The sequence below is a fragment of the Ursus maritimus genome, unplaced genomic scaffold, assembly GCF_017311325.1.
Source record: "Ursus maritimus isolate PB19 unplaced genomic scaffold, ASM1731132v1 scaffold_12, whole genome shotgun sequence".
Taxonomy (NCBI): domain Eukaryota; kingdom Metazoa; phylum Chordata; class Mammalia; order Carnivora; family Ursidae; genus Ursus; species Ursus maritimus.
The window spans coordinates 70422613-70440290 of record NW_024423564.1 but is presented as its reverse complement, the minus strand read 5'-3'; the positions used below and the strand labels follow the sequence as shown (position 1 = coordinate 70440290).

Sequence of the window (17678 nt, the reverse complement as noted above, 5' to 3'; positions counted from 1 at the left end):
CGTCTTCAAAATATATCCCAAATCTGACAGCTTCTCACCACCTCCACCCCGACCCCTCGGGCCAGACCACCGGTGTCTCTGGCCTGGACTAGTGCAGCGGCCTCCCAGCTCACCTCCCTGCCTCCGTTCTCACCCTGCTTCGGTCTAGCTCCACAGAGCCTGGGAGCATTGTCCTTTACAAGGAGAATTCGGGTCATAACCCCGCTCTATAAAAATGACCCAAGAATTTCTCATTACACGAATAGAATCCATGCCTCTTGCCAAGGTTCTGTGTGATCCATCCTTCTCTGCACTCGCCCTGTTCCTGCTGACCTTGTCCTTTGAACAAATCAAGCTCATTTCTGCTTTGGAGGCTTTACGTTTGCTCTTCCTGCCTAGAACATCGCCCCCAAGAACTTAGCCTGGTTTGTGGCTTCTCATCATTTAGGTCACTGCTCGTGTTATCACTTCACTGATCACCCTGTCAGAAATACCAGCTCCTCTCACGTCCAAGTAACTGCTCACCCTGCCTTGGTTTCCATCGCCCTTTTCGTGAGCAGACAATATTTGTTGCCTTTCCCCCACACTTGAGGGTAAGTTCTGTGCGGACAGAAACAGTGTCTGTCTTGTCTACTGCACTAGCCCTAGCACATAATAAATACTCCGGCAGTGTATGAATGGAGGGACGTCTGTATCTATAGACTAAGTCAGTGTCATTAACAGAAATATCGTGTGAGCCACACGTATGATTTTAAATTTTTAAGTAGCTACATTAGAAAATACAAACAGGTAAACTTAATAATGTATTTTATCTCACCTGTTGTATCCTAAATGTTAACATTTCAACAAATAATACTAAAAAATTATTACTGCATTATTTTTTTATATACATATATATTTTTTGAGCTAAGTATTCAAACTCTGGTATTTTTTACACCGACAGCACATCTCAATTCAGACTAGCCACATTTTAGGTGCTTAAGAGCCATATGTGCCTAGTGGCTACCATATTAGTACAAGTGTAGACAGTCGACCTTTCCTGCTCTTGTTCTCTACTTCCTTTGCAAGATCCAGAACAGAAGGAAGCGAGAAACTTTTTTTTTTTATGTTATGTTAGTCACCATACAGTACATCATTAGTTGTTGATGTAGTGTTCCATGATTCATCGTTTGCATATAACACCCAGTGCTCCGTGCAATACGTGTCCTCCTTACTACCCATCACCGGCCCAGCCCAACCCCCCACCCCCTCCCCTCTGAAGCCCTCGGTTTGTTTCCCAGAGTCCATAGCCTGGAAGCGAGAAACTTCTGACAGATGGGGACACGTCTTTTGTAGCTACTCTTACTTCCTCTCCCTCCTCAGAAGGAAGCCTTGGGGATGTCCAGGCTAACAGAGGCGTGATCGTGTCCTTAGAGTAATAATGAAGATGATAATGACTGAGCTGCTACTCTGTGCTGAGCGCTTCGTTTAGTTCACACAACAAGCCCATTTTGCAGATCAGGAAGTGGGTTCAGGAAAGCAAAGTAACCCGTTCAGATTTACACATCTGGTAGTGTTAGAGCTGCAACGTGAACTTGGCTGAGAGTTAAAGCCAGCGTTAGAGTTAGTATGCTGTAGTTTTCAATCTGCCACTAATGGTCCGTGTGGCATGGACAAAGTAAGGTAGATACGAAGGACAGTAGGAAGCTGACCTGGCTCTTGGACTTGTTGCCTCCATCTTCGTTTTCTCTTTTCGTTTCTCAGGCACCTTAGGTCTGACTTCACTGTTGGGCTGTGTTCCCGTCTCAGCTCCATCAGTTATGAGAATCAACAAATCCTCCATTTCCTCTTCTGGAGAATAGGAATGCTAATACCAATGTCGAGAGCATTTGAGAACGTCCAGTAAGATGATGATGATATCTGTAAAGCATTGAGCACAGTGCAGGGGGCTAGTCGCCACTCAGGACACGCTCCTCTTTCCCCTCCAGGTTGCTAGGAGAAGCAAAGTGTCACTTGACCACCCAACTCCACCCCTTCTGTTGCTTATTCTTCTGTGGGGTCTTGGGAGCCATTGCCGTTCTAAGTCCACTTAGGGCAGGTGGGAGGATGTGGGGCAGGTGTCAGAACTTGTGTCTGGGAACCTACCCAACACTAACAAGCTTCTTTCTGTAGCACAGTATTCTTCCAGTTGCCAAATTAAGACACCTCGGACAGGCTCCTACCTTCTCCTTCTCATTCTTCTCCCCCACCCTTGGGATGCTTTTCACAACAGCTCCTAGTCCGGCTCCTTCCTCCCATTCCCTTCTGTTGCTGTCCAGGCGTATGTCCTTTCTCCCGCCTGCCTCATCTCTCCTGCAGCATTACAGAGCCTTCTTCCACACTAGTTGCCAGAATCATCTTTCTAAACCAACCTGACCATGTCACTTGCCTACTTTAAACTATTTTCAGGACAGTGTAAATTACTCGGCTTGTCATTCATCCAACGAATACTGGGGTGGGATGGGAGGACTTACCATATGCCTAGGCAGTTCTTATAGATGCAAAGATACAGTAGTGAACCAAACAGCAAATGCCCTGTCCTGGGGGCCCTTCACAGTCTGGACCCCGGCCACCCTCCACAGCCCTATCTTCCGCAAAACCCTTCCAGCCGACCTCCCACCAGCTGTGAGCTCCTGTCTCTTCACCTCCCCAGTCTTCCCTCGCTGCCCACGATGGAGAGACCAGTCCCCTCCCCCCAGATCCCTCCATTCCCCAAGGCGCCCAAGTGTGGCCTAGGCTCTTCTGCAAATTGAAGCCCCTCTTTCTGCCAGCTAGAGCCCCCTGCCCCTCCCCTGCCTCCCGGGGATTGTGAGCTAAGAGCCAGGGGTAAGAGGCTTGGGACCTGTGCGGCTCCCCCAGGCCCCGGCTGGCCCGCTCCACCGCACAGGAAGCGGGTTAAGAGTGCTGCCCTCACCCCACCCAGGAATGTCTGGTCCCCAGGTAGGCATCCGACGCAGCACACATCCCTCCCTAGAGTGCTGTCAGCCACCAGACCCCCGGGGTAGGAGGGTGGAGCCATCCGGGAGCCCAGCCAGGCTCTCTCTCTTCCATCTTCTCGAGCAGGCTGACGTCTGGGACGCTGCTGTAGCCCCGTGGGGCGGGACGCGGGGGACCCCGGGAGGGGAGGGGAGGGGGCGTGGCTGCGTGTGGCGGGAGGGGGCCTGCGGGGCTGCGCGCGGTGTTGGGGGGGCGTCTCTAACGGGGGTGGCTGTGCCCCGAGGCCCAGCGGCTGCCGGAGCGCCCGCCGAGCGCAGGGCCACTGTAGTTTGCGCCGGGCTTCCACGCACAGGAGCTGCTCGGCCTCGGGGCCATACCCCTCTCCCCTGTCCTGCTGCCCACAGTCCCTGCGACCTGCAGGTCCTGCTCGCTGCTCTGCCCTCACTGCCCTCGGGGCTGCCTTCCTTTTCTTCCTTTTCTCCCCTCCACTCCCAACCCTATCTGACCCAGACACCTCCTGGCCAAACGCCACTGCGATGCTACAGGGTCACATGGGCATATCCCCAACTCTGGGCTCCCTGACCACCCCACTGCACCTCCAGTCACCAGCCCCCCCTCCGCCTCCCTGGGATCCAGCCGCCTCATTGTGCTTTGGCACCTTTCTCCGCTTTGCCAGGAGCCCGCCCCCCCTCCTCCTTGGAGACCCTCCCTAAATACCGCATCAGTGAAGCCTTCCCCTGCCGGCCGGCGGACTTAGTCTGGCGTTCCCTGGTGTGCCCACAGCACCGGGACCTCCCCTGTCCAGCACGACCCTCGCCACAGGGCCTTCATGTCCCTACACGGATCTGCCTCCCCTACCAGACTCCTTGCCTCTTGAGGATGCAGCCGAGCTCTTGTTCTCTCTGCCCCCAGAGCACAGCCCTGGCCCGGAGCAGGCATCAACACATGTATTTAGAAATGAGTAAATGGAAGATCGTAAGCGTTGGGTAGATGCTGGGTGTGCTGAGGGTCTGGATTGTGGAGAGTTCATCTGAAAAGGCCTCTTGGAGGACAGACTGAGCAGGCTCTGGCAGGGGAGAGGTGTGACTTGGTGCAGTATCTCGGGGAAGCACCAGTGACATACGCTACCAACTTAACAATCCTCGAAAAACTTCTATTGTCAGGCCTCATGCTGGGCACAGGGGACCTCAGCCTGCGCTCAAGTTGCTTCCCCTGTAGTAGAGGAGGAAGACAGGATAGGCCGTGCCAACGCAGAGTGCCAGGTGTCACACGGTGAGCACACGGAGACGCGGCAGTGTAGAGGAGCACCTGGCTCCGGGGGGCGGGGGCAGGCTTCCTTGAGAGCAGGGGGAGAACCAGCACGAGGGGCAGAGAGGAGGCTGACGGCCAAGCCGGCCTCCTCACGAGGGCCTGGACACCAAAGGAAAGAGACAGACTCCATCCTGGGCGCCTGGGGAGCCACGGCCAGCTTGCACAAAGTGGGGGAGTGATGGGATCTAGTCCTGCAGGCCACTGCCCAGCAACGCCTCAGCTCAGACCCCCTCATCCAGAAGCCTTCTCTAAGCCCCCTGTCAGGCTGGACCCCTCTTCTATGCTCCCCTGGCAGCCTGGCCACCTCCACTTTTCTATGCAGGGTTGAATACTTCTGCTCTACTGAACTCCTTGAGACATGAGACCAGCTCTTAATCTTCTCCATGTCCCAAGCACAGAGGCACTCAATCTTGCTCATGACCAAATGTTCGCTGCATGAATGGATTGCTCCTTTTTCCTCTGGATTTCTAGAGGTCCACATCCTTTCACACCCAGGACCTGTGCAGTATGCTGAAAATGGCATTTAATTGGGAAAGAGGAGGCCAGATTCAAATCCTGGCTCCATCATTCACTGGGACAAGTCACTTGACTATCTTGAAAACTCCGTTTCCTCTCCTGTAAGATGAACAGAGTCTGGGAGGCCCCCATGCATGCAGGAGTCTTGTCTCCCTGAGTGGACTGGACGTGCCAGGAAGGTTTTCCCCAGCACCTAGCTCAGTCTGAGCTTGCGGGGAGCACAGTGCTCAGTGATGTTGGTTGGTGGACAGCAGAGTGCAGAGTAGAGGGGAAAGAACACTTCAGGCGACATCGTAAGTCCTGTTCTGCCACTTCTGGTGTGATTTGAGCAAGCTGCTTCCCCTCTCTGAGTCTTCTTTGCCTTAGCCTGCGAGTAGGGATAGTAGCCCTCACCTGGCCGACCTCACGGGGCCAATGGAAACCATAGATGTAAAAATGTCTCCCGAATGAAAGGGGTAGTACGGTAGATAACTGATCATTAATTAAAAAAATTACTGAGGTGGTGCCGATGTGGTGTGTCTGGTACTTGGTAGAAACGCCCCGGGTATGTGCTGACCACCTCTGAGGGGCAGAGATGCCGGCGTGCTGCTGTCGGAGCAGGGCTGGGCTGGGCTGGGTGCAGAGCTGTTTGCTCTTGCCGGGGTCAGCCCTGAGGCCTGGGAGAGCCTGGGAGGGGGGCTCCAGGGGAGGGAGTAGGCAGCCAGCCCTTGGCTCCCCTCCCCTCCCCCATTTCTCAGCCAGCATTCTTCCCGTCTTAGGTTTGGAGGGGCCCTCACGTGAGAGGGTCTCAGGAGTCCCGATGGCCTTGGCGAATGAGACAGGCCTGGGGGAGCAATGAGCCCCACGGTGCTGCCCTGAAAAACTCCCAGTTCCAAACTCCAAGCCCAGCCCCTCCCGGCCTCTGACATCTTGGTGGCCGGGTTTATGGGAAAGGACCATCATTTGTCTTAACTCTTGCCCAGAGCAGAGGGGCCTGGGGCTAGACCCAGGCTGAGCGGAGGCAGAGGCTCGGCTTCCTTCCTCTAAAATGAGGGAGGATTCAATGAGGAGAGCACCTTGGAACTTGTTTATTTTTCTCAGGGGCAGGGGTGCCGTTTGTGGGTAGCGTGCCTGCAGCAACGAGCCCCTGTTCCAGAGAGCGCGGGGCTCCGTCTCCGAAAGAGACTTCGTGTCACAAGCAGTCTGTGTGTACGGAGCGCGTGTTTGGTCTTAGAGGAAGAGCAGAGCCAGCCAGGCCGTGCAGACGGGCAGGGCCACCTGCTTCCCCGAGGCGCAGAGGGGCTGGGCAGCGTGAGGGGCTCGGGCAGGGCCGCCGCCCTAGGCGAGGCTGATGCTGCCCTGCAGGGCTGGCCGAATGAGCCCCTCCTTGGTGTCCTAGCCCACAACCTCCTCCTGCCTGGAGCCACGCCCCCAGCTGAGGGGCCCCAGACTGAGGACCCGGGAGGCGGCGCTACCTCCTACTCACCCACACGTGCCTTTGAGCCTCTCGGTTCTATGAACCCCAGTTGCTTCATTCATAAAATCATGATAGCACTGCCTTCTGAGGTCGTCAGGGTCAGGAGAGAGAACATAGTGGAAGGTGCTTGTGAACTATTCTGTGCTGTCCATGTTCATGTCTCATTTCTTGCCTCTTCCCCTGTTGGAGCTGGGCCTGCTGTTCCGGTCGGGGCCTGTCAGAACCAGGACCTCGGGGCACCCCAGCAGCAGCCCGGTCCTGAGGGAGTGAGCACGGCCTGCGGGACAGAGGAGGCTGACTCCACAGCGGTCTCTTCTGTGCTTTCTACCCCGCAGGGAGCCTCTCACCCCTGGGCTATTCCTGGGAGGTGAGGGGGTTGCCCCTTCCCAGGGTTCTTTCTTATTCCTCTGGGGCTCACCCCACCGGAATAAAAGTATTAAAAGTAACTTTGTCATTTTTTTTTTTAAAGGGCTCACCTCTGACAACAGGTTCATCTCTCAGATGGGGGAAGGGCCCATACCCCTTGTCCCCTGGGCCACGGGGGTACCAGGAGAGTCACCACGTGGGCTGAGGGAGGTCTGCACCAAGGCAAGGGGTACAGTCAGAGGGAGTGGAAACTGGTTGTGTGGGCTCACGCGCTTTGCTGGTGAGCTTCCCCAAGACACTCACCCTCAGCACCTCTGTCTTTACCTCCTGGTCTCTTCCATCCGCCTCCCGTCTCTCTCATTCCAGTCAGTGAAACAGTGTTGGGAGGGTGCGGTTCTGGGATGAGGTCCAGCGAACAGGAACTGCCTGGTCCCTGGGAGCCTCTTTTGGGACTCCTTGACCTTGGGAAACCCCTTGCCCCTCTCCCCTGAGCCCCAGATCAGTGCACCAGTTTCTTCCTGAACAACGACCAGAGCTGTCTCCAGATGAATGAATTTTCCTGGAAGGATGTTACCAATGCCTTGTCCCTGGCCAACCTGATCCTGGGGCTCTTCTCCATCTTCTGCAGCTTCTGCAAGTAGGTCTGGGGCCCAGCAAGCTCCTAGCCAAGAGCTGGAGCCACTGGCATGAGGGAAGGAGAGGGGAGCCTAGCGAGCCGGGCACTGAGGCACAGGATCAAGGGGGTCAGGAGAAAGTGTAGCGGGTTGGGAGTCAAGGGATCAAGATCCTAGCCTCAGTTCACCCACCAACCTGATATGTGAATTTGGCTAGGTCATATCCCTGAGCCTTGGTTTCCCCATCTCTAAAACAAAGAGCTTGCACTGTGATCTCTATAGTTCCTTCCAGCTATGGCAGTCTAAAATGGTTTTTATGAGAAAAATCAAGAGATTCTGTTCTGGAGGCCCTTACGTAATCCTTGGGTAGGCAGGTTGCCGTTTGAAATTTTTGATTCTTAAAATAGAACATATGTGGTGAATATTTACAATTAGCACTATTGTGGAAAATCTGAGACATGTATATGGGCCCCTAAAAAGCAAAGCAAATCATATTTTGTAAGCAAATTATAAATTGAATCATATTTCAATGCCTTCACAAATCAGTTCTTTAAAGAGAAATCCCTTATAACACAGATATCCTCCTCCTAACTGATTCTCTATAACCATCAGCATGTGACTTCTCTGGATCCGTTTCTCATCCATAAAATAAGATGATCTTACCTGATGATGTTTGAGTTCCCTTCCAGTTTGAAAATGTTATGACTCTCTAAGTCTGGATTTGTGGAGTCTTATAAAGTAGAACATACCTGCTGCAGAAAATTTCTGTTGTCTTAGTTCAGTCTAAGCTTCTGGGAGTGTAGTTTTTATGGCATGATGGTGAACCCAGTTCCCTGTGGACACATAGGTATGGTTCCAAAGGAAGGTGGTGCTGAGGTTGTTTAGAGACGGCTGAAGTCTGGGGTCAGGCTCTCTGCTTCTGCTTGGCCATCCAAGCACTGCAATGAGGGTGTCGACGCAGGAATGCAGCTGAGGGCACCCTGCCTGAGACGCCAGTGGCTGCTTTCAGAGGGGTCTGGGAGCATGTGCTGGCTACAGCATGGAATCCTCGAATGTAGGGTCTGCAAGAGATCTTGGAAATCATTGAGAGCATCAAAATACGTGAGATGAAAATGGATAGAACCGCAAGGAGAACTCGACAAATCCATTATCATAGTTGGATATTTCAACACCCCTCTATCAGAAATGGACAGATCCGGGGGCGCCTGGGGGCTCAGTTGTTAAGCGTCTGCCTTTGGCTCAGGTCATGATCTCAGGGTCCTGGGATTGAGCCCCGCATCGGGCTTCCTGCTCAGTGGGGAGTCTGTTTCTCCCTCTCACTCTTCTTCTGTGCTCTCCCTCTGTCTCTCTCAAATGAATAAATAAGAAAAGTTTTTAAGTAAATTAAAAAAAAAAAGAAATGGACCGATCCTGTCGGCAGAAAATCAGGAAGGAGATAGTTGAACCGAACTGCACCATCAATCAACTGCATCTCATTGATGTTTATAGAATATCTCGTCCAATAACAGCAGAATACACGTTCTTCTCTTCACGTTCAGGCTATAAGATTGCATTTAAATTTAAAAGACTAGAAATCATACAAAGTATGCCCTTGGACCATATGGAAGTAAAGTAGAAATCAGTAACAGAAAGATAACTAGAAAATATGTGGAGGTTAAACAACATAATTCCAAGTAATACATGGATTAAAGAAGAAAATATTTTGAACCAAAAGAAAATGAAAGTACAGCTTATCCCAATTTGTGAGACGTGGTAAAAGCAGGGGTTAGAGGTTAATGTGTAGCACTGAATGCATACACTGGAACAGAAAACTGCTCTGTGAAGGAGGACGTCAGGAGAATTAGAAGACAAAAGCTGCACGCTGGGAGAAAGTATTTGCAAAAGGTACATCTGATAAAGGACTATAATCTAAAGTAGACAAAGCTTAAAAACTCATCCATAGGAAAACAAACAATTAAAAAATGGGCCAAGAACCTGAACAGACACGTCACCAAAGAAGACCTACAGATGGCAAATAAGCCTGCGGAGAGACGCTCCACACCACGCGTTATCAGGGAGATGCAATATTATATTTAAATAAAATAATAACTATTAAAATAATTAAAATAATGAGATACCGCTACATACCTATCACCAAAGCAGTTGTCCAGAACACCGAGAACACCAACTGCTGGCGAGGGTGTGGGGCAACAGTGGGGGTACAACATGGTGCCACCACTTTGGAGGACAATTCGGCAGTTTATTACAAACCGAAACATATTCTTTCCGTGTGATCCAGCAAGCACACTGGTATTTATCCAAATGAGTTAAAAGCTATGTCCACACAAAAACCTGCAGCTGGATGCTTACGATGTTTTATTTATAATTGCCAAAACTTGCAAAGCAACCAAGATGTCTTCTAGTAGGTGAACAGATGGATAAACTGTGGTATTTCCAAACAGTGTTACGTAGTGCTAAAGAAAAGAGCTACCAAGCCATGGGAAGCCATGGGAAGCCATGGAGGATCTTCAGCGCGTGTTACCAAGTGAAGGAAGTCAATCGGAAAATGCTACGTACTGTATGATTCCAGTAGTACGATGGGATGGATACTCTGGAAAGACAAAACTCTGAAGACAGTAAAAAGATCCTTGGTTGACAGCGGTGGGTAGGGGGAAATGAAGAGGAAGAGCACAGGGGATTTTTAGGACAGTGGAAATGCTCTGCATGATACGATACTGATGGCTACCTGTCATCACACATTCGTCCAAAACTATAGAATGTGCAACAGCGAGGGTGAGCCCTAAGGTGATCTACGGACTTTAGGTGACTATGATGTGTCAGTGGAGGTTCATCCTTGGTATGTACCAAGAATGTACCGTTCTGGTGAGTGATATTGCTAATGTGGGAGGCTATGCGTATGTGGGGGCAGGGGGTATATGCGAAATTTCTGTACCTTCCTTTCAATTTTGTTGTAAACTTAAAACCTCTCCAAAAAGATAGTCTTAGAAAAACTGAAAAGAAGGGAGATATAAAATCAATGATGTATGGTTTCCACCTTAGCAAACTAGGGGGGGAGGAAATGCAAATTAAGTCCAAAGTAAGCAGAAGAGAAGAAATAATAAAAATGAGAGCAGCCATCAATGAGTTGGAAAATAAAAAATCAGTAGAGAAAATCAATGAAACCAAAAGCTGATTCTTTGGAAGGATCAATAAAATTGACAAGCCTCTAGGCCGGCTAACCAAGAAAAATGAAGAAAAGAAGAGAAGACACAAAATGCCAATATCAGAAATGAAGGAGGAGCCATCACTACTGATCCCATGGACATTAAAGGTATAATAAAGGAAAATTATGAACAACTCTATAAATTTGATAGCCTAAATGAAAATGGACCAATTCCCTAAGTCATAAGTTAACAAAACTTGCATTAGGAGAAATAGATAATCTAAATAGGCCTGTGTCTATTAAGTCATTTGGCACAAACCCCTCATTTTACAGATGGAGGAAGAGAGGCCTAGAGATGTAGGAGTGACTTATCTGAGAATCCCCAGTGAGATGGTTGCAAAGGCTAGAACATAGGACCCCTGTGCCCTCAGATATGCCTGGGGTTTAGAGCTGGAAGGGACCTTACTGATCATCTAGGGGGCTCAAGGCACCCCTTTAAGACTGTGGGTTGAGAGTATGGCAGGGGTGTGTGTGGTGTATAAAGCAGAGTATCTCAGAAAGAACGCGAGCTTGGGGAACATGCAGGGCAGGGGTGTGTGCACGTGTGCAAGTGGAGGAAGCGTGGTGGTGTACTGGGCGGATGTGGGTGGTTGGCCAGGGGAGGCCACGGGAGAGCCGTCCTGCTCGGGCCTGCTGCCGTACACTTCAGGAGATGCCACTGTGCCTCGTGGATGCTTCTCATCAGCTTCCTGTTAGACACGGCAGTTGGGGCGATAACCAGACACCTCAGCCTCTGCTCCAGGTCAGGTGAGTCCAGGCCCCAGACCCCTGCTCCCGGACCCCAGGAGCCCCATCTCAGGTCACCACTCCCCCCCTGACATCCAGCAGGCCTCCGTCAGTCACCACCCCTGTTCACAACCCTCCGAGGTTGGCAGAAGCCGCCCCAGGGCCGTCCGGGAGCCCCGTAGTCTAGAGCTGGCCCTCTGCCCGCTCACGCGTTAGCCTCGGCCAGCCTTGCCCCGGCCGTTTCCTTATCTGCCCGGCCTCCCTTTTGGGGCCGATCCAGGGATCGGGAGGGGCTGGTGGCTACGGTGGAGGTGGTCAGGAGTGGGGGAATGAACCCTCCCCCCAGCAAAGCAGCTGGTTGAAAATACAAGAAAATATTTTCGCATAAAATTTGGCTTGAAAAAGGGTTCCATAGCCTGTCAGTTTGCATCCAGCTGCAGTCCAGTCCTGGAGGCTAAGGGTGGGAAACTAAGACCCGAGAGGGGCAGACTTGTCTAAGGCACACGGTCAGCGGGAGGCAGAGCCAGGAGGAGCCCCTGTCTTTGATCCCCGGGGGAGCAGCTGTGGCTCGCCGGGACCTCAGACCCTGCGTGGCCCCCCCGGCAGCTCCCCCACCAGAGTGGACTGAGGTGTGAGACAAATGGGAGTAAGTTCTAACCTTGGCCTTCTGGAGCAGGAGTGGAGCTGAATGACTTCGCGGTCTTCACCACTTTCGGCCTGGCCTCAGCCCTGCTCCTGGGTGTGGACGGGCCTCTGAGTGGGTTCCTGGCCGTCATCTATGTGTTAGCTGCTACTTTCCGCCTGTGTTTTTATTCAACCGGTGAGCGAACCCCAGCTTCGCAGCTGAGCGTCGGAGCCAGGGAGGGGGAGCTGTTGGATGCCAGAAGCCTGGGGGGCAGTCACTGACTCCTCCCCCTCCTTTGTGGGGTCCCTCTGCCTTCCTCCGTCTGCGCCCCAGGCCCCCTGAAGGCTGCGAGCTGCACCGGCAGGGCCCTGGGGAGGGGGGGCAGGGGCCTGTGGTCCTCTGACCAGCTGGGCCTTTTCCTCATTGTGAGACCTTTAGACGGTTCACAGAGACTCGCAGCATCTAGAAGTAGAGGGCGTCCTCCAGTTTTCCACAGCACATGGAGACATGGAGCTCTGTCACGGGCGGTCGGCCTGCCCAAGGTCACAGTGCAAGGGAGGGCAGATGCCGACCCGACGACCTCAGGAGACCCTTCTACAGAGCCGTGCTCGGCGCCGGGGCTCACGCCTGCTGCTGGCGGCCGGCCTCCGCGTGGGGAGCAGGTGCAGAGCCCACGCGTCATCTCTGTGAACAGCTCCGAGCCTCATGCCAGCCGCTGCTGCACGCAGGGGGCATTTGGAACGTGGGCCCGGGAAGACCCAACGAGAGGGCTTGTTGGGCTGAGACTGCTTTAGACGCAGCTGACCCGCCTCGCTCTCCCCGCAGGCGCTCAGCTCACACACAAGGGCCTGCCCTGCCGCTACGCTTCCTGTGTCTTGGCCTCCACCTCCCTTCTGACCAAAGGCAACACGTTCATCCTCTCTTGCATGGCCTCGCTTATGATTCTATTCATGATGGACCAGAGCTACTACCCACACGATGAGATCCTGGAGTCTGAGAACTGGAAAAAATTGGTTTATCTGGGAGGTGAGTGGCCGTGGCCGCTGGTGGTTGCTTCTTATCCCTGCTGCTCGTTGCCACCTGCACCGCGGCCCCGCTCCCCTGAGCGGCCTTGCCCTGCTTTGCCTTTCTCCGTCTGGCGTGGATTCACTTGTTCATTGTCTCCACACTCTCGACCCGCCCCCGGATCGAGAACTCTCTTTTATTCACACGGTACTCCCTGGACCCAGGACTGTGCCGACCACAGGCCCGAGGCCCAGGAGTGTTTGTTGAATGTTAGCACGTTCAATCGGGAACCCCTGCCGTACGCCAGGGGCTGGGAACCAAATCGGTAAACTAGACCAACTTCCCACCTCAGGCTTTACAGTCTGACAGGGGAGACAGACACCAACCAAATAATGGCAGAAACAACTAGAAATGCATAGTTTTGATGTGTTGTGGAAGCACACGGTGCTCAGAGGGGGTGTTGGAGGGGGACCTAGTTAGACGGAAATGGCCTGAAGGGGAAAAGGATGCTTCGGAAGATGACATTTAAACGGAACCTGGGTGAAGGTGGCCAAAAGGTACGAACTTCCAGTTGTAAGGAAGTCCTAGCGACCACAGGGAGCAGTACCATGTTGTATATTTGAAAGTAGCTAGGAGAGGAGAGCTTCAAAGTTCTCGTCCCAAGAGGAGAAGCTGGAGCTCCGTGTGGTGGCAGATGCTCACCAGACTTCCTGTACTGACGGCGTCACACAAATATCGAATCCTCGTGTCGCACACCTTGCCCTAGCACAATGTCGTATGTCCGTGATGTCTCAATGGAACTGCAAACAAAATTAAAAAAAAAAAGAAAGAAAGAAACCCGCAAGATGACTGGCGAGGTGGGTGAGAGGGGTGGTTCAGAAGGGAAAATGGTATTTCGTGAAGGCTCTAGGCTAGAGGTGCTGGAATCATTCGAGCAGCCATGTGGCTGGAACAAGCTGAGAGACACTAGGGGTAGAAACCAAGGCCGCGAGATGGGCAGGTTTTGGGAACTGATCCCAACAGCAAATGGGAAGGCTCCGAAGGGATTTCTGAGCGGCAGTTTTAAGTGGCTACTTTGACTAGATGGTGGGAGACTGAGAACCGAAGGAGGAAAATGGACCGCCAGCCCATATTAATGGCATGAACTTGGGCTAGTTACCTCACTGTTGTTTTTTGTTTTTTTTTTTAAGATTTTATTTATTTATTCGACAGGATAGAGACAGCAAGCGAGAGAGGGAACACAAGCAGGGGGAGTGGGAGAGGGAGAAGCAGGCTCATAGCAGAAGAGCCTGATGTGGGGCTCGATCCCATAACACCGGGATCACGCCCTGAGCCGAAGGCAGACGCTTAACCGCTGTGCCACCCAGGCGCCCCTAGTGACCTCACTGTTTTGAGCTCAGTTTTCTTCATCTATAAAATGAAGCCATTACTCCCTACCTCGGGATTCTTGAGATTAAATGAGATAATGTATATCAATCTGGCACACATGTGCCCTGTAAATAGCCCCCTTCTTCCCTCTACCTGCCCTCCTATCTCATAGCAACAGTGTTTCCCACAATGTTCTTTGCTCCTGTAGATACCGCTGATCCCCTCACCTCAAAATAAACCATACACTTGGCCTCAGCCTTCCTTGGATTGTCTTGGCTCTGTGAATAAAGCAGGAAACCGCCCCTCACAGATTCTGACACTATTTAACGCCAGAGCCCTGCTGGCTAGATTTCAAAATGGCCACTGTAGGTACTCCTCTTACCTGGAGTGCAGTCACCTTTTTATTGATTGATTTATTTTATTTATTAATTAAATTTTTTTTGAGAGACAGCCTGGGAGAGGGGCAGAGGGAGAGGGAGAGAGAGCCTTAACCAGGCTCATGCCCCGTGTGGAGCCCAATGCAGGGCTTGATCTCATAACCCTGAGATTGTGACCTGAGCCAAAATCAACAGTTGGACTGACTATGCCACCCAGATGCCCCTATTTTATTTTTTTTTAATATTTTATTTTTAAGTAATCTCTACACCCACTGTGGGGCTCAAACTCACGACCCCACGATCAAGAGTTGCATGCTCTACCCCCTGAGCCAGCTGGGCGCCCCACCAATCACCTTTTTACGCCGAGGTTCTAGCTCCTCCACAGAGCTTTTGAGAAGCTGGCCTGTGGCTACTGAAACCTTACGTCACGTATTTTCCAAGACAAATCTGCTTTAAAATATTGTCTCATTGCCTCAACAGATGAATGACCATTCTTGAATATTAAGTATCCCAAGGTTCCAATCAATCTCTGTAACTGCTTCTTACCCTCAGAAGTGGTCTTCTGTCAGATCATGTGTTCTGATTTCTCTTGAGGACTGCATGGCTGTTATCCCCATGCACATGCTGTTGCCCCGTACTCTCCCACCCTCTTTTGAGCTCTCTGAGGCTAAGTGCCTACTTTTTACGAAAGTAGACATGGCTTTGAGTCAAGACATTGTGCAGGTTACATCCCCTCTGTCTCCTCATCTGAAAAACAGACTTGATTCTGAATCACAGGATTATTGTGAAATGTAAATGGAACAGTCTTTGTAACACACCTAGCAGAATGTCTAGTGCAAAGAAGATATCCCACAAGTGTTGGTGCCCTTTCGCCTTTCAGTGGTAAATCTGAGACTCAAATGTGTTGGGGGTCCCCCAAGACCACCCCCAGGTCCCTTGATTTTCTAGGGACGCACAGGATGCATATAGTAGTATTCACGGCTAAGATCTGTCACAGCAAGAAGACACAAAGCAAGAGCAGCAAAGGGAAGGTGAAAGGGGCAAAATCTGAAGGAACGACATGCAGACCCCCAGGGTCCTCCCCGTGGGGCCACCCAGCACAAAATTGTGACAACACTCATGAAGGCTTGTCTACCTGGAAGCTCTGTAGAGACTCAGTGCCCAAGGTTTTCATGGGGGCTGGCCACATCGGCGCCCTCGGACTAGCAGTACCAAAATTCTAGATTTGCACGAAGGAAATCAGTCTCAGCACTGTCTAAGCACAGTGAGCCACTCTCGCCCATGAGGGAAAGTTCTATATTGGTCTAGGGAACTGTGTACCAGCCTTGTTCCCAGACTCCAGCCGAGGGCTAACCGGGTAAGCAGAAGCAGGCCTTTCTAGGGAGAGCTGTCTCAGGTCTGCTGTGCTCTTCTGCACATGGGTAACGTTGTATTGGCCATTGTCACGTGTTAAACTTGACACAATTATATATATGTATTTCTAACAAGGGGTCTGGGCAACTCAAATGTATTCTCAGCTAAGACTGATTCCTGATCTGAATTCGACAAAAAGCAACCTGAGTTTGCATTCGATTGTAATCGTCTAGTTACAAACAGACAATACCTCTTAATGGCAGGGCTCTTGTCTCATTGGTTTTTGTCTCTTTGGCTCCACTAGTACAAACCAAGGGATGGGAGGATGGGGATGGGAACGAAGAGGATGGAAAGAGAGCTTCATAAAAACGGAGTGTTTGCCTTTTTCCTTCTAGGTATCATCCTGCTGCTTTTGTCTCCATTCTCCCTAACTGCGTTTTACTGCCTGCTGTGGTCACTGTCCTACATCTTCTTTCCAGACGCTCTGTGGGGCAAGGCAGCGCGTCTCAGGCTACAGTGCCGAGAAGACTAAACAGCTTCACCCACTGCCACAGGCCTCCGTGGGGTTTGTGCCGGCGCGTTGGGCCAAGCCCTGCCTTACCCTCGCTAAATCTCTCCTTGGCCCCACGCCTCCTGGGCGCTGGATAACGTGTTGCCTTCAACCACAGGAACCCACCGCGGGGCCAGCGGCCTTCACTTCCTCCTCATTACTCAGGGTTCTGAATCCCTTGGGGACACGAGTTGTTTCTTTTTTTTTTTTTTTTAAGATTTTATTTATTTATTTGACACAGAGAGAGACAGCCAGCGAGAGAGGGATCACGAGCAGGGGGAGTGGGAGAGGAAGAAGCAGGCTCATAGCGGAGGAGCCTGATGTGGGGCTCGATCCCACAACGCCGGGATTACGCCCTGAGCCGAAGGCAGATGCTTAACGACTGTGCCACCCAGGCGCCCCACACGAGTTGTTTCTGTCCTATAGAACAGAGTGTTTTCCAAGCTAAACTTGGGCTGGGCTGAGTTGCAGCCCTGTTACCAGCTGGGGACCCTTGTGCACTCAGGTCAGTGCCTTGGAAGGGAGTGAAACCTCTGGAATCGGTCTAATCCCCGCCTTGGCCTGTCTGGTGGTTACTGCTCCAGTGACGGGGGCGGGGGGTTAGTGAAGCGGTTCCTTACCTTGCAGGCCCCGGCTCCGCAGGGCCCATCACAGGACTATCGTGCGGCCCAGGGTAGACGTGCAGAGGGTTGTGCAACGTGACATGCTGTATTCGAACAGTCAAAGCTGCTGCCGTTTGCTTCAGCGAAGAAATTAGACACACTGGCAGCTTGAGGGCATCACCTGGCTTCCATCTGGTTTTTTCCTAAACTATAAAATACTGAACTGTAGATATTCAAATGCCACTTCGTATTCTAAAAGCCAAACTGAATAAAAATAAGGAGTATTGTATGGAACCTCACGAAGGGGCCGGCTGAAGGCAGTGACCCCCCAGGCCTGCCTCTGGACCTTCTACCTCCAGACAGTATGTACCAAAGGTTGTTGGCTAGTTCGGCCCCTTCCTCAACTATGGAGCCGGAGCACTTTTTACCTAATTTCTTCAAGTTTGCAGAACAAAGTATTTGGTAGACATGCATTAAGTCTAAAATTAGATTTTTAAAAATAACAATCCAGTGAATCACATGGCTACAACCTGGCTTTAAAGGAACGGATAGCGCCCTCCTGGTCCCCGCTGCTCTCTGTCCGTATCGCTGTCATGTCATTTCTATTTTTCTTGGGTGGTTGACTATGTCTGTGCCTCACCCAATTGAGGCTCCTTCAGTTTACATTTTTTAA

General features: G+C 51.7%; 1 protein-coding gene across 1 annotated transcript; it reads left to right on the top strand.

The window, feature by feature from the left end:
- Nucleotides 1–7128: 7128 nt before the first annotated feature.
- Nucleotides 7129–16606, top strand: TMEM269 (transmembrane protein 269). The gene is made up of 5 exons (XM_040626609.1): nucleotides 7129–7220; nucleotides 10887–11146; nucleotides 11802–11945; nucleotides 12576–12776; nucleotides 16249–16606. The coding sequence occupies exons 1-5, from the start codon at nucleotides 7129–7131 to the stop codon at nucleotides 16383–16385; spliced, it is 834 nt and encodes a 277-aa protein (XP_040482543.1). The 3' UTR covers nucleotides 16386–16606.
- The last annotated feature ends 1072 nt before the right edge of the window (nucleotides 16607–17678 follow it).

Coding starts and splice junctions, on each gene's coding strand:
- TMEM269 (XM_040626609.1), top strand. CDS start 7,129: ATGAATGAATTTTCCTGGAAGGATGTTACCAATGCCTTGTCCCTGGCC. Junction 7,221..10,886: donor ATCTTCTGCAGCTTCTGCAA/GTAGGTCTGGGG, acceptor TGTATAAAGCAG/AGTATCTCAGAAAGAACGCG. Junction 11,946..12,575: donor CCTGTGTTTTTATTCAACCG/GTGAGCGAACCC, acceptor CTCTCCCCGCAG/GCGCTCAGCTCACACACAAG.